This window comes from Nyctibius grandis, chromosome 9 (genome assembly GCF_013368605.1).
Source record: "Nyctibius grandis isolate bNycGra1 chromosome 9, bNycGra1.pri, whole genome shotgun sequence".
Taxonomy (NCBI): domain Eukaryota; kingdom Metazoa; phylum Chordata; class Aves; order Nyctibiiformes; family Nyctibiidae; genus Nyctibius; species Nyctibius grandis.
Genome location: NC_090666.1, coordinates 39,546,509 through 39,573,201, shown reverse-complemented (window position 1 = coordinate 39,573,201; position 26,693 = coordinate 39,546,509). Strand labels below are relative to the sequence as shown.

General features: G+C 44.0%; 1 protein-coding gene across 4 annotated transcripts in view; it reads left to right on the top strand.

Moving 5' to 3' along the window:
- Positions 1-26,363, top strand: part of GTDC1 (glycosyltransferase like domain containing 1) — a 217,474-nt gene extending 191,111 nt beyond the window's left edge. For 2 of the 4 annotated variants that reach the window (XM_068407984.1, XM_068407976.1), the window contains one exon: positions 25,666-26,363. Coding sequence is in view for 2 of the 4 variants with exons in the window: in XM_068407976.1 (XP_068264077.1) it covers positions 25,666-25,689 (24 nt within the window). In the remaining 2 variants the exon portion in view is untranslated. Of the gene's footprint in view, positions 1-5,874; positions 6,071-25,665 lie in introns of those variants that run through there. The other 2 variants (XM_068407983.1, XM_068407975.1) reach the window with 1 other exon arrangement.
- The last annotated feature ends 330 nt before the right edge of the window (positions 26,364-26,693 follow it).

Below are 26,693 nucleotides of genomic sequence, written 5' to 3'. Positions count from 1 at the left end.
TAATGGGCTAACCTTATTTAACTGAAATACTTTCTAAATGATTCAGTCTGGTAAGCGAGGCTTCGTCTTGAAGGAAAATTTTGCCTCTGAGTTATGAAGCCGTGCAAATAAGGTTTTATAATAGAAACACTGTCAGAACTTTAATTATGGGGTAATAAATAGCGATGCTGCATTATCTGCTGATATTTCTTTACATTCTTAGCGAATACACACAGCTGTTGCTGGAAACCGATAATCAAGTGCTGGATAACTGGGTTACAACTTCTCACCCGCCCTCCGTGCAAGCGGCGGCAGCAGCGGCGAGCGCGTAACGGGGAGGAGGCGGCGGAGAGCGGCCGCGGGAGCGCAGGGATACGCGGCGGGAGCGCAGGGAAGCGGCAGTGCAGGGAAGTGGCCGCGGGAGCGCAGGAATTGCGGAGCGCAGGGATGCGGCTGCGGGAGCTCAGGAATGCGCGGCAGGAGCGGAGGGGTGCGGAAGCGCAGGGATGCGCGGCAGGAGCGGAGGGGTGCGGAAGCGCAGGGATGCGGCTGCGGGAGCGCAGGGATGCGCGGCAGGAGCGCAGGGGTGCGAGAGTGCAGGGATGCGGGAGCGCAGGGATGCGCGGTAGGAGCGCAGGGGTGCGGGAGTGCAGGGATGCGGGAGCGCAGGGATGCGCGGCAGGACGCGGGGATGCGGGAGCGCAGGGATGCGCGGTAGGAGCGCAGGGGTGCGAGAGTGCAGGGATGCGGGAGCGCAGGGATGCGCGGCAGGACGCGGGGAGCGGCGGCTGCCGGTGGGGGCCGTGTCCGGCCCGGGGAGTTGCCCGAAGCGCATCAGACACGGGGCTGGGGTGCGGGGGGGGAGTGGGAGGGTGGCACCGCATTTCCCACCCGGGGAAGAGGCTTTTCCCAGCCGGGCGAGGCCGAGAGGATGGAGGGGGGGGCAGAGAAGGGGACCGGGGTTACACGAGGCCAGGGGCAGCTACAGCAAAAATAATAACAATAATAATAATAATGCTGTGAAAGGCGGGGAGGGCGCTGCGGGGGCGGCCCCGCCGGGCACTCCGCGCCTCTCCGCGCAGGCCGGCGCAGCTCCAGCACAGCCTCCTCCGCCTGGCTCCGCGGCCGGCGGTGCTCGGCGGGGCCGCAGCCTGCTCCCCCCAGCCGCCGTCGGGGGGCAAAGGGGGGGAGGGGGGTGCCCACCACTTTTTATTATCAATATTACTGATAATAAAAATATAATGTTAATTTAAAAATAAGATTTTTTTTTGTCCCATTTATATATACAGCCGGCAAAGAGAAGGATACACACACCCCCTCCCCGTGCGCGGTGGCCTTTCCGCGGGTGCGGAGCGGCTGCCGGGTGTGGGCAGCCTTCCCCCAGCCCTAGGCACCTCCGGCCGCCCGGCTCCATCTCTCCTACGGTTTGGGTGTCCGCGCTCCAAAAAAATAAAAAATAATAATAATAATAAAAAAAATCCCCCCCCAAACCCCAAACAAACCAAAATTACCCCCAAACCCCGAAAGAAAACCCAGGCGAGGAGTTCGGGCGCTGAGGAGGGGTGGGAGGGCTGCGTGCTGGGGGCTTAACCCTTGGAGCTTGGAAGGCACAAGAAGGCAATGCATCAGAAAGGCATGTCTGTAAACAATGATAATTAGCCTTTTCAAAAATCATAACACTGATTAAAATCTCTGATTCATTATTTATTCATCACAGAACCTCTTTGCAGACCTGGGAATAGTGATTAAAACCTAAGTGCTTCTCAATTTTGCACAGCTAGAGAGGTGCCTAAAAAGGGGTTAAAATGGAAAGGAAAGAGGAAACCAAGCAAACAGAATTCTTCTTTTAAGAACCAATACCTTCTTCTTCCCTTCCTGGCAGGAATACTCCTATTCTCCCAAATTTTGGTATTATGAAAATGTTTCTCATACTAAGTACAAGTGTTAGACTGAATCCAGTTGGTACTAAAATTGCAAACACACTTTCACTCCTAGAAAAGCCAACAGAAAGGAACTTCTTTTAACTCCATAATAGCAGGTTACATAGTAAATGAACAACTGATGGTCAACTGGCCAATTATGGTATAAATACCCGTTGTTTACAGCGAGGTGTTAAATGAGCCTTCGGAGCACAAAGGATCAGACTGTCTAAGCTACAATTTGTGCTTCATCCCATGACGTCTCCCCTAAAAAGGCCCGTGCCGTTGTAGGTGATGTGCGCGCAGAACATATTTCTTTCTGTTGATTTTAGTTTGCTTTAATTCAATACACACTCTTGTTTACTTTTTAAAATTTAAATAAATGTCAGCATTGTATAATTTCTGTGTTAACAAAGCAGTGAGCAAAATCCCTTGTATGTTTATAAAATATTATTGTTTAATTCACATAGTTTAGGAATTCCAAATGTTGAGAATAGGAAGGAGGCCAAATACCATCTGTTTATAACTATGATGCATCATCATATGTGTACTTTAAAAAAGAAGAAGAAGGAAAAAAAGCTTGGTCAATCATGCCACTGTTCTATCTGTTAGGAATATGGTGAGGATTTCAAACTGCTTGGCGCAATTTGCAGGAAATTTTAGTGCAGTTTAATTCTGGGCAGGGACGTTTCGGGTCTTGCTCACAGCTGCGTTGCTGTCGGAAGAACTGCATGAACTACTCACGTGCCCCAACTACTGCAGGCACGAATTCAATCGCTTTCTCCCAGCCTCAATATTTCCTCCTTCTAGACACCAGGAAACAAAAACTGGAAGATTTTTTTTAAGCTCCTTACAGGTTTTGGGGGTGTGTATGCATTTGGGGGTTCCAAGTGATTCATACATTCACGTTCCTGGATTTTTAAGGACAGAACAAAAGCATGATGATTTTGTAGCCTGTCTTGCAAAACACAGGCTATAGACTATCATTCAGCTGATTCTGCAAATGTGGTTAAAAAAAGCCTCTCTGTCAAATGTTAGTAGTTTTAAGTCCAAGTTGAAATAGGTCCTTGTTAAAAAATAACACATTCCATACTATTGAGTTGTACGTAACGTGCATTTTAAAGAGAAGGTAGTCTGCAGGCTTAAAAACAAAGAGAGTGTCTCCAAGTTAAGTAGATAAGAAGATTTTTTTTTCCAAACCCAAGTTAATTAGCTAGTACGTCAAGCCTCATAGATGTCTCCCTACCTTTCAAGGGCTGAAGAATCCCCAGTAAATGTACTTAAACTTCCTAGTGAGGGCCAGTGAGATGAATGCAGAGATTAGGGCGAGTATTACCGTGCCTTCGCAGTGCATCCCAGCTGCAGCTCATCCTACTATTGATAATGATGCTTGGAGTTACCGAGGTGGCTTCTGAAACTCACATATGGGGTCTTTTCCCCAAGGATGAGGAATAATAGTGGCACTCAGGTGGTACGGGGAGGATAAGAACAGATTTGCAGTTATCTTTGCCTGGTGTGCGGTGACTTTTCGGTTGCGCTGATTTAATAAATGGAGAGGTGCAGTCAGGACGAGGGCTGTCGTTCTCTGATACAGAGGGAGTTTTTTGTTTTGTGTTAACAAATGGGAAAAAAAAAAAGCACACAGGTGAAGGGAAAAATGTCTGGGCTTGCTGGAACCCAGCCCGGGCCGAATGCTGGTGCAGTATGAAACGTTTTGTGGCCAAACTCTTAGCAATTTCTGTAATACCACAATGTAGCATACTATACGCTGCGCTGAAATGCCTGGGACTTTGTTTTTGAACTTCTTGCTTTCTACTGTTACATTTAACTTGCAGCATCTTGAATTACTTAGCTACACCCAGATAGAAGTTACAGCTTCTTTAGCTCTACGTACTGCACCGAGCTGTTACTGCTGAAAACTGGCCGTCGCAGTGGGAAAGCCCTCTCCTGTGTGTTTTCCATCATAAGTCGATCTTTAAGGTACCATTCTGAGACAGGTTACTATCTTGAAAGACTTTTAATTAGAAAAAGGAAATACCTTATACCCTTTCATAAGTAACCTTTGTGGAGCAGGTTCTATCAATAGAGACAATTTGCTGCCATGCAATGTGTTTAGTCTGCTCACGCTGGCACTACGGGAGAGAAAAGCGGGACAAAAGACACCTTCTGTCACTGCAGTTTGCAAAAATTCATAAATGTGAAATGTATACATTCACAACTCGAAAAAAAATCTTGGGTTTTTTTTTGGATAGCTTCAGATAGCCAGACATGCATTCCTGAATATTACTTCGTATTTTCCATGGCCATGTGATCCTTGGTCTCCCAAGCTGAGATAGCAATAAAGGGGGCAGATTGTCCAATTATGATGTGCATACCTGTCCACGAGGAATTATGTGGATCCCTCATACTCATTTATCACTCCATTTTTACACGCTGGAGTAGTTTTATGAGATACACTGATAGAAGCAGTTTCGAAGGTTGCTAAATACCGTGTTCGTTGCATGCTTGGTTTCATGGGCGCTGGAGAGTCGGTGCAGAGATGGGTATTTCGAATCTCACCCGAGCACTGGTATAAATTCAATATATAGAGCTGTGGTTGAGGTTATGCCCCCCCGCAGTGTAGTGGGCATATCTGCTCTACCCCTCGGACATCAAGGTGGGCAATCACCAGTAACTGAACTGGGGCCAACAACTTTCCATCCAGCAACTCACGTCTTGCACTCCTGTCTGAGGGTGGCTGCGTTTGCTGCTGTCAGAACAGCAAACAAAATGCACACCAGGCGTAAGGCACACAGTAATTCATGGGGAAATCATACTCAGTGCATCACACTAACTTCTAACACCCTTTTGAGGTCTGAATACCTTGTGTTCCCCCTAGCAGTGGTAGCCGAGGGCATTCTTCATCTCACAAGCTCCTGGGCATTAACTTTTAACCATCCTATAATTTGGTTTTTAAGTGAAAGCGGGGAGATTAATAAACTTAATCTCGCATTCACACAGATTTGAGGACAGCTGACCTCTGCCCTCTAGAGACCCAGGCTCATTTGAGAATCGGCATCTGAGAGAGCCCCGACAGTTGTAATGTCGCAGCGAATCGCGTCCCCCACGGGCTGCAGCGTATCACCCTCTATGGCTGCAGCAGGAACGGTGGTGACAAGGAATTTGCTGCTTTTATTTATGTCTCCCGCCTCTAAAAGGGTCAGTGTTAGCAAACACAGCTCCCTCCTGCAAGACAGCGGGCTAGAGCAGCTCTCCTGGGGGGAACCATGGCAAATGTAAAATCTTAGTCGAAAAATATTCAACCTTCCAGTTTGTTTGCATTTAGGAAAGAAAAAAAATCCAACAACAACAAAAAAAAGTAGCTGGAATGTCATATCTCTGTTTTGGGGCACAGGTTTGCAAGTTTTGGTGGTATCCTACAAAAATCCCCAAATCAGCAAAGCCTTTCACGTCGAAGCGTTCAGCCAACGGAAGCTCTGCCTCGAACTGCAAAGCATCATGTATGGATTTCTTTGCGCATTTCACGTCGTACAATTCTCTGGAAAAATTTGGATAGGAGTAGTTTGTGGCTGCTATTAATAGATATGTTTAATGCAGAAGTGTGCAATGTGATGAACAGCCTTGGCAGGAACCATATCCAGCCTGATTGTATTGTAATGCTGTTTGATGCAGCAGTATGTTTGATCAGTTACAAGTGATGAGTATCATATCACATCAAACAATTTAATACAGTCTCATTGTATGGAATTATGGCTGCTGTCAATCAGCATGTGGCCTATTCCTTACAGAGCTGTCTTTGGGAGCTGGAACACAATGGTAGCTACATATGCATTAATAAATAAAGTGCTGCTGAAATTCCGTGCAGACCTGTTGAGATTTTTGTTTCTCTTTCATGGCCTTTTTCTTTTTTTCTTTTTTTCTTTTTTTTTTCTTTTTTCTTTTTTTTTCTTTTTTTATTTTCTTTCTTCTTTTTCAGTGCTGCATGGAGATGAGTTCACCTGGTCAATAGGACTGCCACGGCTGGGGCCGGCGTGCTTTGAAGGGTGCTTGGAAAACATTTAGCAAAGCTGTACGAGAGTTGTGAGTTTTGTTTTTGTGCGTAGCAGCCTGAGTATAAATCCACTGAACTTGTTTTCTGCTGAAGCTTCACAGCATCTCTTTTCTTGGCTTCCTCAGGGGGAGGAGAGGCTACCTATTAAAAATGCATATGTTTTGTCTTACTGCTTGGTGCACCTCACTTGATAACCCCCTACTTTGATTTGGGGATGGCACTCTTTGAACTTAAAGCCTCTTCCTTAGGACTGATATATTCAAGGTGCTGGAGGGGAAGCCTGTATCAGATGAAAGATACGTATGTAAATAGCAGTATAGAGGTGGGGTTTAAGGCATTACCCATTTTACTCTCAGTTTCACACACACGCTGCTCGGATGCTGGCTTGCCTTGCAGAAGCTTGACGTCCCTAACCCAGCGTATGATTTTTAATGAAGTCATACTCTGCTGCCTACAAATACGGGGTCGTGTACGCTTGTACGGGAGCAGTGATTTCAGTAATATTGCTTATTGTGGTCAAAGAGGGCAGGAGATTGCCTTTTTGCATTGTGTGGCTCTGGGGTTTTGGAGCCTGCGCAGACAAATTGATTCCATTGCAGTAGGGTGCACATTCAGGGAACAGAGGTGTCATGGTGGAAAGCCAAATTTCAGCAGCTGATTAATCAATGTAACGACTGTAAGTTTCTCCACCTTTTGCTATGGTCTCAGCCTGCAAGTCTAAATAACATTGGCACTTGAAAAGGGAAACCTCAGAAGAAATTTTTGTAGATACTGAAGGAAGTGGTTGTTGACTTAATAAATGACACATTTCCTTCTACATAGCAAATTATCCTAGGGGTTAAAGCGAAGCGTGGTTAGAGATAGGGACAGAAATAAGGATATCTGAATTTAAGAAATATTTCTAGTTGGCTTTGAGGTGGTGGCCGAGTTTGAGCTGACCCCTAGTTTGGAGGGGTTTCCATCACACGGATTTCCCAGCTTTCTGAAAACTGCGTGGACCGATCACAGCGAAGGATTTAGAGCGATCAGGGCTGTGGAGCTAGTCTGGAGGAAGCTTAGCATTTATGTAACACGAACAACCTGAACTCGGAGGCATCCTTATAACGCAAATAAATACAGACCCGGCTTGCCTCTGTAATATCATCCACCTGCTAATTCCTGAGCACCGCTCAGCCAGGTATTTCCTCTGCCTTGTAATCCAAGCAAGATAGACAAGACCCCATATGTTCTGTGTTCCATATGGGAACAGGTTGTCCTGTTACCCCTGTAATTCTGGAATCTCGTGAATTTTGTGCAGTAGAAAACGGCCATAATTATACCCTGCTCTTGCAAATGAATCTGATTAGTTCAGGGCCAAAGAGCTCAATGGTGTCTGATACTCTGGCTCTTTTACAGTGCAAGGTAATGTAAAGGTAGCAAGCATAAATTAGTATTTCCTAGTGTCCTTATAGCAAAATTATTTTTCTTCAGACCTGGCTCATTATATAGCTATTAATGATACTCCAGAATCGTGCAGCACCTGAAGCAGAGCGTGTCCTACCCTGGTTTATTGCATGTCTGGCATTAATTGGCAATGGCTCTGTCTGAGACCGTGATCCAGCCAAATCCTGTAGGCCATGCAGGTCTGGACAGTATTTAGATCAGAGAACTCATCCAAGCAAGAGGAGCATTGGTTTGCCACTAATCCACAGGAGAGCAGTACCTCCACAAGGTTATTTGTAGATTATAAGGCCAAGAAAGGACTATTTGGATCATCTGGTGTCATGTGTGTAACACAAGCCATATGACTTCCCTCAGTTAATTCCTGTTTGAACCAGAAAACCTCATCCTCTACCAGCCTAAAAATTGCCAGCGGTGCAGAAGCCACCACAACCTTTGATATTATTAGATATGGTGCTTTCAGAAGTATTTTCTCTCAAACAAGGAGCCAAAAGTGACATTTATCTCCTGTGATTATTAGATACTTGTTGCTAGGGCAAGGATGTCAGTCACGGCACTGAGACCGAGATCTCCTAAATATCAACACCCTCTGCCTGGCTTTCCCTCATGGTCCCATCTCGATCTGGCATCCTTCATTTTGCCCATTTCTGGGCTTGCCATTGCAAACGGCAGTTCTCCAGCAGACACTGCAGTGATTTTGTGCCCAGAGTAATGGTCCATTGATAAATAGTGATCCCTGTACTAATTTGGTGGGATCCACCCAAGATGAGCAGAAATGGCATTGCTAAAATGATAACCATACCTCTTTGGCTTTGAATTGCTGTGCATTTTAGGGGTCTAAAGAAAAAAAATAAAATCAATGGCATTGGTGTAGGTTGTGAAACTATTGCTGCTCACTGAGATGAAAGACACCGTATGTGAGATATTTTGGTGAGTTCTTATCTTCAGAAAAACTGTTCTTAAAGAGTACAGGGACAGAGTCTGATTCGTGCCTGCTGTCGGGGCAACGTTTCAGGGGTTGGTAGCATGAAGGGGGGTTTAGAGAATGAGAGTGGATGCCTTTCCCCCACTATACATGAATGTAATGAGCTCAGGGTTAGCATTGTTGAACTAAAATGGCAGATTTTAATTATAAGGAGAAAAGTTTTAAAAAAAAATCCTGTAGAACATTAACACTGATTTTTGCAGTCGTTCACCCTCATTTGTAGGACACATACATCTCCATCTTCCAGCTGCCCGGGCTATGAGATCTGTGAGAGGAATACCATTTCTTCAACAGTAAAATATGCTTTTTAGCTAAAGAGGTATCCACACCTCCCCCATCGCGATAATAACGAAAAGCTTCACAAACGCAGGAAAATTCAGCCCCCCTTCCCCTTTCCTTTCTTGGAGGGTGGAGGGAGCAAAATTATTAGTGATTATGCATCGTGGGGAGTGAGAGCCATGGGGCGACAGGACCTCGCTCTCCTCCCTCCAAGGGTGCCAGAGCATCCTGCGCCCGAGTGACCCGGCCCCGTTGTGAAGTGAGGGACCCCTGGTCGTGATCCCCCCGAAGGATGGGGATGGACATGACACATCCATCCCGGGCATGTAGGATGCACACGAGACAGCTTGCTTTGTGCAATGTCCAACACGAGATCTTCGAGCACATCACTGAGAGGATGATCTTAAATGCCTTTTCCAACCTAAATGATTCTGCGTAATTCCATGTCTCTCCCTTCCCACCCCCCCACCTTTGGTGCAGGAGCCCCAGGGAGTTAAAAGCATAAGGGCTGCTCAGGAAGAGGTCAGCTAATAAATGAAGTCTAAATCCTAGTCCCAGATTTTCTGTTTTAAACATGCTGCACAACTAACACTGTGACACTTTGGCAATATGATGGAGGAAAAAAAAAAACCCCACAAACCTGTGCCAGCTGACTGATGAGCACCCATCTTTTTTAATTAATTGGGTTGAAAAATATCTTGTGTCAGTTTGAACGTAGGGGCCCTTTCAGCTGCGTTTTTCTGGATACGTATATAGATATATCTAACCGCAGATTTGAAAGCCCAGCGTGAGGCCTCATAAATGATAAAAATATGTATATACTGGAATTATACACACACACTCACATGCACATATTGGATAAATTGATACTTAAACATATACGTGTGTATATAATGTTCTGTTCTCTGTTCTGAGAGATATTTATAAATAGATTTTATATATATATATATTTCTATTATTCACAGCTCTATGTGCTTGTGTATTGTAAAATCTGTTTGCGTTTTTTTTTTTTTTTTTTTTCCCCTGGTATGCTTTTTAGTTTTTAGCAGAGTAATATATCTGATTTCTCTTTAAATTAAATGAATTTATTTGTCTGCCTTCCCTTAATGGAATCAGTTTTGATATACTCTTTGTTCATGCTGTTACAGGCTTCAGTCTAAGGGCTCTTTGTATTAACTTTTTTAAGTTACATTACAAAGAGGTTTTAAGATTTCCCAACAGGCTTTTATTTAACCAGGGCTTTTGATCTCAAACCTGCTGGGGCCTAGTGAAATCCTTACCAATTCTCCAGTAACTCCTCACTATTGGAATTTGAAAAGACCCACCTGAAGGATTTAACTCGCTGTATGGCTTCAGCCATCCTTTAGATGCTTCTATTCATGCAGACAGCGAGGGGGTCGAGGGCACCCTTTGTGATCCTCCAAGTAGCCTAAGGTGCCCTTTGCATAAGTTGTACTCCTGAGGAAATAAAAATCAGGAGGACACAAACCTATATACCTTATTTCCTGCTATCTTTACTTAAAGGAGGAGCACAGGGGGTCTGCTTAACATCCTTTGCTACCTAAATACCTTTTGGACATGGGAACTCAATAAAGGAACTTTCATTGCATCCATTACCCTACTGCGGTGCATAGCAAATTAGATTTAAAAGGGTACTTTTTCCCTTACAGCTATTTCTATCATTTTCTTTAAAATTTCAATTTAGTGTCTAGTGACAGAATATTCTGTAATGTACATTAGAACTATATAACACCAATTATGCTAACTGTGAACATTATTTCAAAAGAATTAGTTATATTAAGTTATAGACAAACCGTTGGGAAAAAAAGGTCAGGTTAGGAAAAAAAAAAAAAGGAGCTACGTGATAATGTTTTAAAGGAGCAACATGAAGTGAATGCTCTTTTCATTTTTTAATCCTTCCGTTTTGCATAACCCACACTGAAATTTCACTACTCGCTTGGTCTTCATTATTTAGGCAAGGGGATGTCATGTCACCCTGTTAGTTTCCAGCTACAAATCATGGTGTAAAACCTACAGCTGAGTCTTGCGGTTGTGGAGAAACATCATTTCCTCTGTTTTTGGGAAACGGGAGCGCACAAATTCATGAAAAGTCTTTTGGCAGCCACTGAAGACCAGTATGTAGGAAAAAAAAGGCAAAAATGCTGGCAGACCAAGCCTGAAAGAATATAATAACTAAGCACATTCTTGTCACAGTTTTGGTTGCCTGTTTTCTCTCTCATGACTGTAACACACATGATATGTCTATTACCTGCATTTTGTGTTAGTTTTCTCAGATTTTTTTAAATTTCAGCCTGATATTAAAGTAAAACCAATCCAAAGAATGCAACAGAACCTGAATCTACCTTCTTTTTTTCATGACTCACTTCCATTTGTTTATTTGGTTTTGGTTTGTGGGTTGGAGGTTTTTTGAGTTGCAAGTTGTTAGATGTTTGGGCTGCTGCTTTGTGTGCATTTGATCTGGATATGATTGCGTTGGAGATGTTTTTGTGTAGATGAGTAAAATAAAAATTCTCTCTTTTATTCCTTTTTTGTTTTTGTTTTTCTTCCTTAGAACTGGTTTAAGACTTTTGCTGGAACCGTACAAGGTTTGGTTATTTCAATTTGTAGGGATTCCTGGCAATCATTTGTGTTTGTTTGACGTCCTGTGGGATCAAACTGCCATAAATTTTGAATGATCTAAAAACTCTGTCGTTTACTTCAGCTAAAACCGCCTTCCACTTGAAAAGATAAATCAGCTCAGTTGAAATCTAGGCGAGGTGGTTTGGTTTGTTTTTTTTTTTTCACGCTTGGGATTTGCCCCAGCTCCAGCAAGAGCCGGAGCATCGCCGTGCTGGTCCCTTGCCTTCAGAAGAAGAGCTGCCATCACACCCGGGCTGCTGCCGCAGGATGACGTTGCTGCTAGCCAAGGGCCGAGTTCCTGAGCAGAGCACAGTCATGACTGTCCCTCAGGTATCAGCAAACCACAGGTCCTTGGGCAGACCCTGCAATATGCCCTGCCTGGGATTACAGCTTGTAACAGGCTCACTCAGGGTGAGTTTTGGTTTTTTGGGGGGTCTTCTTACACTGGTCTAGAATTCAGTAACTTCACAAAACGCATAGGACTCCAAGTCAAGACTCTCTTAACTTGCAAACACAGCTCCACGTGGAGTTACAGTAGGAGCTTTCACTTTTTCTCTAGCAGCAAAGTGAAATTAGAAGCAAATGCGCACACTGGCATTGTCTCTGGGGATGGATGATATTATTTCCCCAGCTTGACATCTGTTGAGTCTAGATTGAAACCGAGAATGTGCGGGGCTAGTCCTGTTTTCTAGGTCCTCTGAAAAGGGATTTGCCCCATCATGTGTATTTGTGGATTCAAGCTTACCTACAAACCTGGAAGCCTCTGAGCTGGGGCTTCAAGTTGGACTTTTTTATGTTAAGAAGACGCAAAACATGATCGATTGGTTTATGTATTTGTGGACTGGATGTGAGACTTTAATACGAGCCCATCTTTACAAAACAGTGGAAAAGAAAGATAGATCGTGAGGGGAAGAAGCTCTTGCTTGGCAAGGCCTGACAATATGTTTGAATGCGTGTCCATGTGCACCCACAGGAAAATGCCCTGGTCTAAGACCTTTATTCTTAATAAAATTCCTGAGACATTTTCTAGACAATGTCATCTTTGCCCACCTCAAAGCTGTGCTTCTCAGGTGCACCTTTTCCACCACGCTGTACTCATCACTCTGTGTCTTGGAGGGGTGTAGAAATCCCTAATTTCCATGTGGATGGCGATGGCTGCCTTTGTTGAGGGAGCAGCACCGGATGCTGCCCGGATGCCTGAATAGCCAGCGAGAAACCAGAGCATCCCAAGTTTTATTCCAACAACTCCCCCTGTGACCTTTGGTAAGTAACTTAACCTGTTGTCCTCAGCATCCCCAGTAAAATGGGAGACCTTAATACTTATCTGGTGGGATAACGGTGCTTAATACTTACCTAATTGGATGACAATACTTACCTACATACCTCACAGGGGTGTTGTGAGGATTAATTAGCTAATGTTTGTAAAGTGCTTTGGAGATGGAAAGCGGTATATAGCAGTGCTAAGCACTATTACTGTGTGCCAGCACCAAGACCTTAAAGTGGCTAAGGACGGAATGAGAGTTTTTATATGTTTTAAAATAAGTTCAAGGCATCCGGATGCTGGAATTATTTTTAGACAGAGATTTCTAAGAAAGTTGGGAAACAGAAGGGTATAATTATATGACCTGAAACCTTTTTTTGTTTCTTTTAGTTGACCGACTAAACTTAATGTTAGTTAGGTGTCGTTTGATGAATTGTAAAAACTACTTCTTGGAGTTTAAGATATATCAGTGTTTACTCTTGCTGATCAAACAGTATTTCTTGAAATTAATATCTCTTTTACCATTTGGACAAACAAATATATTAAATGAGCCAGAGGAAGAATTTATTTCTGTGTTCTTTCTTTGTGTAAGCAGCTTTTTTTATCAGCGTAATTCTGCTCTTGTTCCCATTAGGGTAACTGAAAGGTAACACCGCTGCAGTAAATGGAATTACACCAGATACAAAAGCATTATGTGAGAGCAAAATTATATTTATATGTGGTCTGAAATGCAACTTGACACTTGGATTTAAGGAAAAAATCAAACCAGCCATTCCTAGAAATGTATATAAATGCAACTTTAACAAAAATTGTCAAGCTCTTTGTTGAATGCTGTTTGTTTCATGGCAACTCCTAAACAAATTTTGCAAAAGGAAGGTCTGGTATAGCATAGACCATATTTTCCCTTTCACAGGAGGAAACTTTGCAAGATTTTTGCCTTTAAATATTTTATTTGGTTCCTAATGTGGGCTCTTGGTCCAAGAAAGCAACTTTATAGTTATCAAAGCTCCCATTTGTATTTTTTTTGCAAGAGCGTTTCTTCAGATCTTTTACTCTCCAACGTTAGAGAGAATTCCCACAAATTCCTGAAATCTGTTAAAATACAGAGCAGAGTGCTTACATTGGTATGTTGTACGTTGGCTGTCCCTGTTAAAAAGGCTGTGCATTTTCATTCTGGATATGCAAAAGAAATTCGATATACTGCTGGGCTAAGCACCAGGATTTGGTTGGCTCTAGGACCAATTCTTACATTTCTGCATCAGGCAAACGTAAGAATGGATAACACTTAAAATAAAACCTACCCCAAAGCCTTTCGTATGGGTATCAGGTTATTTGAAAATGTAATAGAGACCATTCCCTGAAATCAAGGGTGAGTCAAGGAAAATGGCATCAAAGAGCTCAAAGCAGCCAAGAGAAAAACTTGACCCAACCCCAAGCACATTGTCCATGTCCCAGCTGCCAGAACAACCGAGGAGACCTTGGGGGAAGCCAGCCAGGAAGTCAGGTGCTGTTGCTGGAAAGGATATCTTCCAGATTAACTGGCACTTGGCCCTTCAGCTGCCGTGCGAGCCCAGCATGGGCCCATGGGCGTTGAATCCAGCTTTGGACCACAGGAGGAGGATGAATTGAAGTATGACTGACACTGTCATCGGCAAGCTTGTCAAGCTAATGCTTGTAATATATGCATATGAATATAATAGCTATCTAGTGCTTTGCAGTTGGCTGTTCCTGAGGAGGAGCTGGGGGGACAACGGGACTTAGTGTTTGGGGAGAATTAGCTGTATCTAGGCAGCAGAATTTGCAGACTTGGAAGCTGGTTAATTTGGTTGAAGTACAGTACTTTGCTAACCCCTTGGTGCCCAACGTTAACATTTCCCAGGACAGGAACTATTGCCAAAATGGAGAGGATTGCCACAGCCGGTGCGAGCTCGGGAGCTGAAACTGCCGACAGGGAGGAAAAGGTGGGGAAAGAAGAAGGATGCCATTTGATGCTGGGGGACCATGACCGTCAGGGTGGCTGTCACTACAGCAGCAAAGCCAGCTTTTATTTTCCTTTCTGCTTTTGCCTGCTCTCTCTGATGCTCTGGAAGGATCCTCTGAGCTAGATCAGCTCCTAGCACAGCTTGCTCTGCAGGTGAGTGGCATTGCTTGGAGACTGGGCACCTCACACGGCCCTGCCTCCGCCTGATAAACCCCTCATAGCTTTGATGATGGAGGAGCAGCACTACGGAGCATGGTGCCAGCCAGACCTGCTCTCCTGCGACCTCCATGTGTTTGGCCAGGAGCTTACTTGGAAGAACTGGGCTAGTTTGGAGAGGATGGAAGAAAAGTCAAAATCTGAATTTCCATCTTTGCGCTCAGTGACCTTGGGCTAATCATATAACCTCAGTGTAGAATGGGATAAGAGCCCATTTCTGCTGCACTTTAGGAATTACTAGAGGTAGTGTGGCATGCAGGTGCTACCACAGTGGAGACAGACACAGATATGCAGAGCAGCTCCCATCACGGACTGGAACTGCGCACTGCGTTGTGTGATGGTAAAGCACTTTTCCTATTAGCTGTGCTCTTGCTGCCTTTGGGAGACCTGAAGAAGATGTAAGAGCAGATAGCTTTGTACACCTGGGTTTAATCTTCGCTCTCCTGCCTTACACAAATCAACTCCATCTGAGGGTGCAGTGTATATTTCCAATGTATTCACTGGTTTGGCAGCGCTCTTTTTTAAAAAAGAGATGTTCTGGGAGGAATGCACGACTTTCTGAGCAGACTATGCTTGCTGCATCAGTGATGGGTGATGTGTAGTTTGGCCCAATAACGCCTGAAATTGCTTCAGTGATGTCTACCAGAACTTGTATGCCGAAGCTTTTGGTCCTAGTCTAACAAGTGTTTAATAAATAGCAACTTCTACCTGAAAAAAACTTTAGCTATTTAGTGTTCATAGCTATAAGACAGTGCTACTGAACAGGAGAGCTTCGAGGTGACATGTATGCATCTGAACACAAGGCACCTAGTCACTCAGGCTGCCTCTGGCCACCGAAGAGACACAGGCACCTCTGGGCTAGGATTTGTCCTACGTTAAAAAGCTCCGTGATCCCTTCCTCACCTTTAGCCAAGCATTTACACTCTTCCCTTCAAGCAGCACTGATGTTACATGCTGCATGGCCATTTTGGGTAGATAAAGTGACCAGACCCAGACACTGGGAAATGGATCTCCAGATGGTCACTGAGGGTGTCAGCTCCAGGCTAGAGAAAGGATGTAGGATGGGGGATATTGGGAAGGGGAGAGGCATAGCAGCCTCAGAGGGGTCTGGGTAAGGCACCAAGGAAATACCCTAAGAAATATCTTGCTTACTGGTTTTACTGGTTGCTGCTGCTGTAGGTGGTTGGCTACAAAGGATTAAAAAAGATAACAAGAAAGGGCTGCAGAAGGAAGATGAAAAGGCTGCCTTAAATTAAGCATTTGCTTGCAGGTGGCCTAAATTAAGTGAAGGACACCCAATGCAGGGTGCTGAAGCCTGTGGCAGACCCGAACCCTCTTGTTTCGGCCTCAGCCTCACCCATCAGAGCAGGCATCACTGCAATGAAAAGCAGTTGTGCTCTGCTCAGCGTGTGTGGATTTCTGCGGCCCTGAATGGGATTGTACGGAAGAATCAAAGTGAAGTGTCCCCTTTAGGTCCTCAAGAAATAGAGCTTTCTGCTGGTTAACCATTACTTTGCATTTTCCCTTCCTTACAAAACGACTAAGGTTAAACATTAAGCGCCTGCAGTGAAGGACACCTGTATTTGCTGGTCCCATTATGCAGCTCTACTGAAAAGGCTTTACAGCTGTCTAAATTAGCATAATTAAATCCACATCAATTAAAAAACCTCCATCATCTCTTTCCCCTTCACATGCAGATAGTAGCATTTGTCTAAGGTGCTAAGTGATAAAGGAACTTTTTAAGAGGGGAAGCCCCAGCTGAAAGGAAGAGTAAGAGGGTTGGTTGTATATTGGCCGGGGGTTCACCTCCAGAGCAGGGGAAGCGATGAGGACCAGGGCTCTGCCTGAAGAGGTAGGGCTGCATTTTGCATGACAATTCTGCCAGTACCCAGAGCCAGGCATTAGAGATGTGCATTTTACAACGTGCTTTTGCTTCTATTGCTCCTTTATGCTCCATTAATGGGGGGTAAACAAAGCCTGGCATGATTTGGCCAATTTCCCCCCACCCTACTTTCTTCTCTTTTTGTTTTGTTTTGTTTTGTTTTAGGGTTTTTGTGTTGTTCTGCGTGGGGAAGCCCCGGTGACCCCAGGATAGCGGCAAGGCTGCGCTGTGTGATGCTGGCAAAGAGAATTCCTCCAGATGAAAACTGACATGGGGTTCAGGGGTTAATTTCTGGAACAGGCGCATTTGCATACAAATGAAAAATGATGGAATTTCTGTTCTCCTAAATTTTCAATGTCATCAGCATCAAACAGCAGTCAGTGCTCCCTTGCTGTTTGAAGAATATTCATTACTTCAGAAGAAGGGGCACCTTGTTTGGTATTAATCTCCTCTTCAGGTCAATGACTTAATTTGCTAAACTCCATCTGAAGTGCCACTCACTTTCTGATTTCTCTGCTATTCTTTGTTATTTTTCATAACATGTTCTTAATACTTTTTTTATTTGTAAGGGGATACGCATCTCCAGCAAATGCGAGCGGGGGGAAGGACTGCCTTTATTTATTTATTTTCATCCAAAGCCCTCGGCACCCATCTGCATCATTTGTAGCACATTTCGGTGTCTGCTTGTCTTAAAATTCATGGGGTTTTTAGCAGAAAAAAAAAATAATTTGCACACTCAAACGGGAAAGCAAACATTTTTCTTCCAAAACTGATATCCAAACGGACATCTGGTGCCTTGTGTAACAAGGTTACAGGGTGTCACGCCTCTAACAAAAGGTAACAAGCGGCAAAGTAATTAATCCCCCAAAGAAAATCATAATACTCTTCTAGTTCTTACCTCTAGAAATTCTCATCTGAAACCAAGGTGGCTGAGGACGTACTCAGGGAAACTTTCGTGCTAGCTCTTATTTCCCCATTGTCCTCTCCGTGTCTGCCAGGGGCCTGAGGAAGGATCCCATTTCTCCTCGTTTTTGCCCTTCATGGTTATAATTCTTCTCCCTGAATAGGATTATTCAGGGGATCTTTAGATCTTCAGAGCTTGGGGGTGTTAGTGGGTAATTGGCGCGGGGCTCTTGGATGGCCGTTCCCACCCCATGGCCTGGGCACTCCTGGCAGCGGGTCCCGGGGTGGGGGGAGGTGGGTGTCCCCCCCACTACACCGAAGCATCGTCCCGTCCAATTCACGTGGAAGACCTATAACAAAACCTCCAAGTCAGAATTTGCCCTATAAACCTTTTTTTTTTAAATATCTAGAGCTTTCTGAACTTTCTGGCCAGACTTATTCCTGATTCTCAAGATAATGTGGGGGTTTTTATTTGTTTGTTTTTAAATTATTAATCAAACCTGATTTTTTTGGCATGATCGCTTATGGAAATGAAGCAATTGCACTGTCTGTTTTTCTGTCTGTCACCCCTACTAACTTTTGAACCTCTTTGCCAAGATCTATCCAGTTTGTTAGCAGGCTAGAGATCTTGAAGGTGTGAAGTGCTTTCCAGGGTTTTTTTTCCATATCTAACCCTGAAATGGCAACATTTACTGTTTGAAATGGTACGGATAGCTAAGCTTTTCTGGAGGTTTTTTTTGTGACTTGCAAAGGGTAAAAGAGGTGATCTGAGGACTAATTCCCCGTGTGTCTTTATGAAACCTGTTAACAATTAACCAACTCGCTCTGGGTGCCTCCAAGTCCAGCTGGGTGAGGTTCAAGATCCTTTGCAAAAACAAAAAACAAACCCAAACCAACCAACCAACAATTTGCACGTAGTTTATACAGACAATTTGCATGCAGTTGCATCTCACTGCCTACTCTTCATGTATCCTTTTCTTAAACTGAATTTTTGAGACAGAGACAGCGCTTTTCCATATTTATAGAGCGTGTTGCTCAGTGGGGCTGCAGTCTTGACCAAGACCTTAGGCACTTGAAAAATAAAAATAAACAGCAGCTGATGGTGGGGTAGTTATATTCCTACCTGCAGCATTAAGTTAAGAGTTTCTAAGGGCCTTGATCCTTAGCCCCAGCCAAGCTGGATTTAGCATAGGTCATATTAAGGTGGGGCAAAGGGGGCTTTGTGTCATTTTTAGATCCCCTTATCCAGGGCTGGTGAGCCCCGGCGTGATGGGAGGGTGCCTGCCCCGCGGGCAGGTTGGGATGGCAGCAGGCTGGCTGCATTGGCCCGGCGCCATCCGGAGATCCTCTCCACCAAGGGCAATTCGAGGGTGATGGGATAAGCCAGCTTTGGAAAGGCAGCTGCTTTGGGAGCCCGGATCCACCTCGTTATCCATAGAGAACGTCCTCAGCACAGAAAACTTTCACTGTGGGAAGACGTGAATGCGGGAACGGATCCTGCACGGACCTGCCCATGAGCCTTGTGAGTGGGGAGATGCTCCCCTCCAGTGTGGTTTGTTGTTGTCGGAAGAAAAAATCAAGGAATTGCCAAATAAAGCTGAGAGAGTCGGTAAAAACTGGCAACACCCGAAGTTCAGGTCCAAAGACTTACAACCGTCCACGTCTTGTGCTGTAAAATACTTGTACCAGGGAGGCTGGATTCCTTCCGAGTCTCTTACGTGAGAAAATACAGGCGAAAATGTGACTTTCATGAATGTTTTTGTACTGGAAGGCTCAAGTTTCTAGTTAAGGAGGTGATTCTTAATCACATCTGTCTATCTTGTTTTATGAATATTGATATTAAAGTCAGAAAAAGAGACTTGTCATCGTAAGTGCATCAGAATCTGGCACTTGTGTGCTCAGAAGCAAGCAGCTCTGCTGCTTAGCTGCTGTAGGTGATGTTGGTTTGTTGAAATAATATCTCTGTGCCAGCTGAGAATCTGGCCGTAAAATGAGAAAAGTTGAGATTCCCATTGTTGAATTAGTTTGGCCACATTAAAAATACATTGCTCTGGAAATGTGTATATGAATATGCTAATGTTTATATTGCTAAATGTGCATGCCAGGATGCGCCATGTGGCTGAGTTAGTGTTACTTTAAGAATCCCAATTTTTGCCTTTTCAGACTTTTGAGCTTTTAAACTTGTAAACATAACATTTTGTTGGCATAATTCTCTATGATTTTATGCATACAGCTGACTTCTATCTTCACTTTTTACATCACCTTAATACTGTAAGAGAGAAAGCACTCATCTGTTTATGATAAGTTTATCAGAAATACTCCAAAGTTTTCCATGACTAAGATATTATATTGTTACGGTGGCTTGCTACAGGGTAATTTTGAGACAACAAACAGAATATTTCAAAGCCCAGATGTCCTGTTTAGACAAGGGGGTTTATATTGATTAGAATCTGCTTTCACCTAACATCGTGTAGTAAATATCACAAAGACATAATTAGAAAATTTGGTACAATATTTAGTCCTAGTCCCTGTGTGCCAGAATTGTTTGACTACTGAGAAACTGGAGCTTGTTTGCATCCCAGTGTGTTGTGAAATGCAAACTTCAAAGAAAATATTATATCTCCCAACTCCAGCTCGTGAGAGTCTTGGAAGTATAATACAGAAAGGCTTAACAATCCCTGCTGAGGAAAGGGCAATTTGACACTGAAACTACTGTTAAAGCACCGTTGACACACTGGTGGGCAAAAAGTGCTTATTAGAGGAGTCTAGTTACAGTCTCAGGAGCCGGAGAGAGAAAACGCGCCCGAGTCACTGCGAAAATTGGCAAGTTGCACCAAATACATGCGTTTTGTGTATGTGTCTGTGCTTTTTTTTTTCTCCTTAACTACATATATCTACATGTTTGCTTCATAGGCTTTCCACAAGATTGGGGCCCTTGCGGTATTCAAATAAAATATTTAGATTTGCAAAACTTCTGGAAGCCAGATTTTAAGGCAAAAAAGAAGTTTTTTGTCAGATTGTCAATGTCTGAATTTCATCACAATCTGTTCAGCTGTTTGTTGCAGGCAGGCGTAAAACATAGTGGGTAAGTGTGTGTTTGTACTTCTTATACATATTGAAAGAGGGCTGCCTAATCGCCTTGATGAGGAAAGCTCTGTAAATTATATACATCTGCAGGCTCTGTGCACGGGTAGCACAGAAGCAAAGAGGCAGATCAGCAATTTGAGGGAGCAAATAAGAGTTTTCTCACAACTCGGTGGTCAGGAACCTTTTAGCAGCCCAGCCTCCTGGTGATGTCATTTAGTTGGGTTTGGTGGGTTTTTTTTTTTGAATGACCCAAGTGTTTTGCCTTAACAACTTTGCCTAGGAGGCCCTTCCACGCACTTCGGATTCCTGGCAAGAGAAAAAAATATTTGCTGATGACAGCTCTGAATATATTCTCTTTAATTGTCACTTATATCTCTGTCCCATCCTCTGCACTGCGCTAAAAATAGTAACTTGGGTTGATGGTTTCAACACCATCTAATGTATGTGTATTATTGCATACAAAACCTACATAAAAATGTCAAGAACGAGACCTAAGCCAGGAATAAAATTGAAAATCACAAACATGAGACAAGACCTAAATAATGAGGGTATTGCAGGGAGATATTATATTGATGTCTCTGTGTAAATACACGCGGGCAGAGCTGTAAAGATCCTCCCACCCCCCCATGCATAGAGCATGCCTAGAATAATATTTGCCTTATTTTTTTTTGTAAATAATTTGTAGGTAGCATTTATATTTATCCTTAGCCTTCCTCTGCTTCCTTTAATAGCATGATTTGCTAATCACGCTGCAACACTTGTAAGGTGAGCACAGAACACATTTTCCTGTCCATTTTGCAGAGGATAAATTTGTCCAAATTACACAGCAAGTGTCTGGCAGAAGGGAGACTAGACACCAGGGGTAAAATCCCTTTGATTTCACTGAGGCAAGGATTTTATTCCAGGAGTCTTGTCTCCAGTTCTCTACTCTGTCTACTATGCCCTGTGTATTCTGGGCTTTTGTTGATACTTGATACCAGTCTTGGCTCATAGGGTTAAAGGAAAGTCTGACAGATAGGCAGCAGTAGTAGTGTTAACGTGACACCGTAGTTATGGTTTTGTCAGCATTTCCATTATAAACTTCTGTTTGCAGCAATTATAAATCAACCATAAAAAAAAAAAAAAAGAAGAAATCACTGTGAACTAAAACTTGGCATACCAGAGTCCAGGAGGGAATTTTGAGCTTTTGGAAATAATGGCTTCTGATTACCATGGACAAGCATGACATGATGTGCAAATCTACACTCCATATTGCACTGGAAAAAAACATAGCAAGTGTCACCACTTTGTCATGGCCAAGAGTGTGAGGAGAGAGGGTCTTTCTGACTTTTGGAAATGAGAGAAATATTTTATTATTCGCAGAAACATCCGATTAATGCCCTTAACTGGTTCTTAGTTCTTCCTGTTTACTTTATATCATCCCTTGTCAGGGAAACACGATGGCTGGCTTTCGGGTTCCCAGTAGATCAGAGAGTCAGCTGGTGTTGATCAACACAGCTCCACCAAAGCCCAGTGAAGTTAGGTTGACTTACACCAGTGGACAGTCTGGCTCCGTATCATCTTTCCACAGAAGGCTGCAGCATTTGCAACCCATTTGGAGTGCTAGTTAATGTTTGTTTAACTTTGAAAGTCCATTTTTGCCGTACTGATCAAATTCCAGTTGCAGGATAGGCATAAATTGACTTAAAAGTGTTTTCGCTGAGGACATAGTTGGTTACTTTTAAGTTGTATTTTGTGCGTATTTATTGCGCCGCATTCTGGGCTTTCTTCTGTTAGACAGCACAATGATGGAGCAGGTGGTGCTCAGCCAGTTTAGTACCGTAAGGCCAGTCCAAGAGGCTGTAACTATCGCCTACCCCGTACCCAAATCGTGATTTTGCATGATGAAGCTGAGTCACTGACCATTCTGGGTCAGAGCTCCGGGCTGTCCCTGGGACACGCTCCCTCCTGCATCACCATTCGTGAGTCACACGAAAGACGAGCTGCTGGCTCGTAGGAACGCTTCCCAGCGCAGCATTCCCCAACAGCCGAGCTGGAACTTGAGTCCTTATTTCTGAATTCAGCTTGGAAATAATTACGATGCCGTAGTAGCTTTGGCTTTCGGTGGTGTTACTAATAACCGAGCGCTAAATGTGAGGCAGCTTCGCAGAAGTGCTCCAGCGTCAGGTTACGGAGAGCAGACGTCAAAATAAAGGTGCAGTAAACTCGATGTAACTCATTTAATTGCACTTCAGGGCTGGGTGTAGAAAAGAGGAGAAGAAAAACTACTTGCTGGGGTTTTTTTAGATGTGACATTTCAGTGATGTACCAACAGAGGAAATTTTGCTTGCAGAAGCCTGTGAGCAAAACACTTCTGAGAATGTATGTATACAATTGTTTAAAAAAACACAGGGTTACTGACACAGATGCCAATTTGGTAGGGCATATGGAACATTTACACTTGCCTTTTTCATTCTTTCTTGCTACAGCTGGTACTGATTTAGTATGTGAAATTTTACTAGCAGGAGTGCTAATCAAGACAGAGATTTCTGTGAGGATTTAGTCATTTATGTGGAGGAAAACTATGGGTATCATTAAAAAGTACAAGATCATCTATGAGAGGAACATTATCATTAGCAACCTAATTTTTAAGGCAAACAGAGGGGAAAAAAATACTGTATCTCTTGAACTGCAGCAGAAGAAAATTATGTTCTTGTAATATTGAGAGTCATGCTATCTATGTCTAAGTCTAGAAGAAAATTTTGAATTCACTTTAAAAAAAAAAGCAATGGTTGCTCCAAGTGTTTTTTTTTTTTTACCCGGTGTGATAGCCTGCTCTGTTACATCAAATAGCTATGGCTAGGAGTGGGATTAAATCCAAAAAGCACATCCAAATCCTGGATCTGTGTTTGAAGCTGAGGCCTCCATTCAAACCTAACTCAGTGATGGGGCTGCGTTTCACTATCTCAGCATTTGAGAAGGGTCCAACAGTATCCTATGCCTAAAATCCAGAGTTTATAAAAGTTCCCTGTTTTTTCAGGAATTGCAATCTGGACCTGGAATGGAGACGTTCAGACCTTAAATACCCATTCTGGCCAATTTCTGATGGTGACAAGAAATACTATATTCCATTAAGAAGGCAATGAGAGTATATTACTTATCCAAAGAGGTGATTTTACATTACACACAGTGTAAAAAATTATGCTCGGGTTTAACTACCATTTCCTGCCAAGATTATTTCAGTGCAAACAGCAACAGAATAACTGCTGTATGTTAAATATGTTGTACAGGTGGCCCAGTGATATGGGAGACCTGCGCAATAAAAGCGACATCTGCGGCCGGAGGTGCCTGAGCGCGGTGGAAGCCGTGAGCGTGGTCCCCGTGGAAGGAGGCCAGCTGCCCGCGCTCACAGCATCGCCTTCGTGGAGAGATGTGTGAGGAGCTCTGGAGTGGGCTGCGTGTCCTTCTCCTGCTGCTTTCTCACCTAGTTTGGGGGCTACGGAGGGAAGGCAACGCGAGGAGGATGCTGGGGTGATACCCTGGGTGATAGATGGCACTCTGAAATGCCTAGAGATTTGCCAGTCGCTATGCCCAGTAAATAAATAAATACCTGCCTGCAGCTATACTGGAGTTCATCTCAGCTTCTCAGGCATTGACTCCATATCAAGACTCCTGAATATCTTTGTAAGCTACTCTGCTTTGGCATGACAGGCACTAATTCCTGAGGCAAGGTAGTACTGAGCAGTGTTTGTAGAACAAAATCAAGGCACCTTCGTTTGTTTCTGGAGTGTTACCTTCCTCCCAGGTGCCTTCCTTGCTGGGAGAGGCAGTAAATTTTAGGCAGGTTCCCAGATATCGCTGGATTCAGTAGCTTTACTGTAGTGCAGATGTGAGGGGTCTCCTTTGACACCTACAGGTAATGGCTCTCTTCATAAATGCTGCAAGGTTCTCTCATACTTTGGGATCTACGAGGGCTTAAACTTTCAAAGAAGTCCCACTAAGTTGGACATTAAATCCCTTTTTTTCAATTCTACAACCCCAGATTTCAGCAGTTGTGATTTAAAGTTTCCTAATGTTGTTTTCCGGTATCACATCTAACGTTAATCACTAGTAGAAAAGCTGAAGACTTATTGTAGAGCTAGAAAGAGCTAAATGGCTCCTGGATATGACAATGACAATTTTCACTTAAAAGGCTTTTTCCCCAAATACATATACCACTAAACACAATCATCTCCAGGGGGCAGGGAAATGGCCATCAGGCTAATTAGCTCAAAGCAAGTGAAACCATAGGGGAAAAGGAGAGCCAGTATTTGTGTTGGCTTGAACGTTGCTGCTTGCGGTAAAATTGCTTGCATGTCTGTGAAAGCCATGCAGAGATGTTACTTTGTGGACCAAAGGAGTGGGTCAGCTTCTTGTCTGACAGCATCAGGGCATCTCAGATGCAGTGAAGCTCCCTTCTCCAGAAACCTGATGCGTTTGACTCACGTTATTACAACTGTCCAAACTTCTTCCTAACGTAGCAAGGCGAAAGAGTCTGATATTGGCTCAGAACAGAAATATCATAGGACTTGTCTCTGCCTCCCAGAAAGAAAAGAAAATGAATCGTGATGGAGATTTTACTATTATCATCGATAAGGATGGTTACATCACCAAAAATGTGCAGCACGGCAGTCTGAAGTCTCAGACAGTTTGTGATGTTTAAACATCTTAAGCACTGTTGAGCATTTTCTCTACATTTCTTGATATGGCACTGCGGTTTTATTTAAGCAATCCCGAAAATTGTGGCCAGCTGCACCATCTGCCAGGGATGATGCAGGATGGGTGCCTCCAGCATGTCAGCGCTCAGATGTCATTTAAAAGGGAAATGCTTTCTGTACTGGGAAGAGGGCAGAGACAAAGAGCCCGGGCAGGCAGCAGGCTGTGCTAAGTGGAAAGAAGAATTGATACCTTTTCTAAGGCCTGACCGGAACATCTGAGTTCCTTCCCTTGGGGTTTCTCACCCCCAAATGGTCTTTTCTTTGTGTGTATGTGTGTCTGTGTGTCTTTTTTCTCGGCACTCACAGATCCAAAAAGGCTCCGAGAGATAAAGAGTCATCTGATGTCGAACAGGTGGCTCGTCCAGGTCATTGAGCGCGATGGTGGCTGTGAAAGCAGAGCGTGCAGCGAGTCCCACCTCGGCGCGAGGCGCGGGGCTGCGCGGCGGGGATGCGGTTGGCATTTAAAGGTCAGTCCCTCGCAGGTCCTCGGCACGTTCCCGGCAGCAGGTGACCTCCGTGACTGCTCTCCCATCTCACACATCCGTCTCATAAAGAAGCCAGGCTGCACCTTTATGAAACTGTTTGCAGAAGAACGAGGCGTGATCACAACTAAGCTGAAGGGTGTCATATTCACTTTACCGCCGACATGAGGACCAGTGGTTGAATATTCGATTACATGTCAGTCACAGCACATTAGGCAATCTTCCAGTCTGCCAGCTTTGCCCTTCCCAGCTCTGAGCTAAGTGTCATCAGTAAAGAAGTAGCTCGGTGAAGGAAGGAGGCGATACTGGAGTCGGCTTGCTAAGGGAGTTTCAGTCCCCATCAGAAATGTCCTTTCTTATAATTGTGGTGGGTCTAGGGGGTCCTCCTCACTATGGAGAGGGTAAGGTTGTTCATGCCTTCAGACTGTGGATGTGAACCACTCACGGGGCAGAGCTGTTTGCTTTTATTTTTGGGTCTAAAGGTATAAATGTGTACAAACATGGCCAATGGTGTAGTGAAGAACTAGGGAACCACCATTCCAGCAACATTACCAAAAATATTCTGCTCTTTCAAATAAAGTGGCTATAAAAACATGTTGCTCTGACCAAGCGTTTTCTGGACTGTTTTGCTTGCAATTTACTTAGTGAAAATATGCTAGGAGTGGAAGTTAAGGGCTGTGGACAATTGCCCACTTTGCTAAAGCCAGAAAAACTGCATCTCAGCTCCAAGAAGGAAACTACTTTCCAAAATGTCAGCTCATGCAGAAAGTCCCAGTTCAGCTGGAACGAGCTGCTCTGTTTGCGCTTGGTGGTTTCTGGAATAACAAAGCGCCCTGTACGTCCATGCTGGGA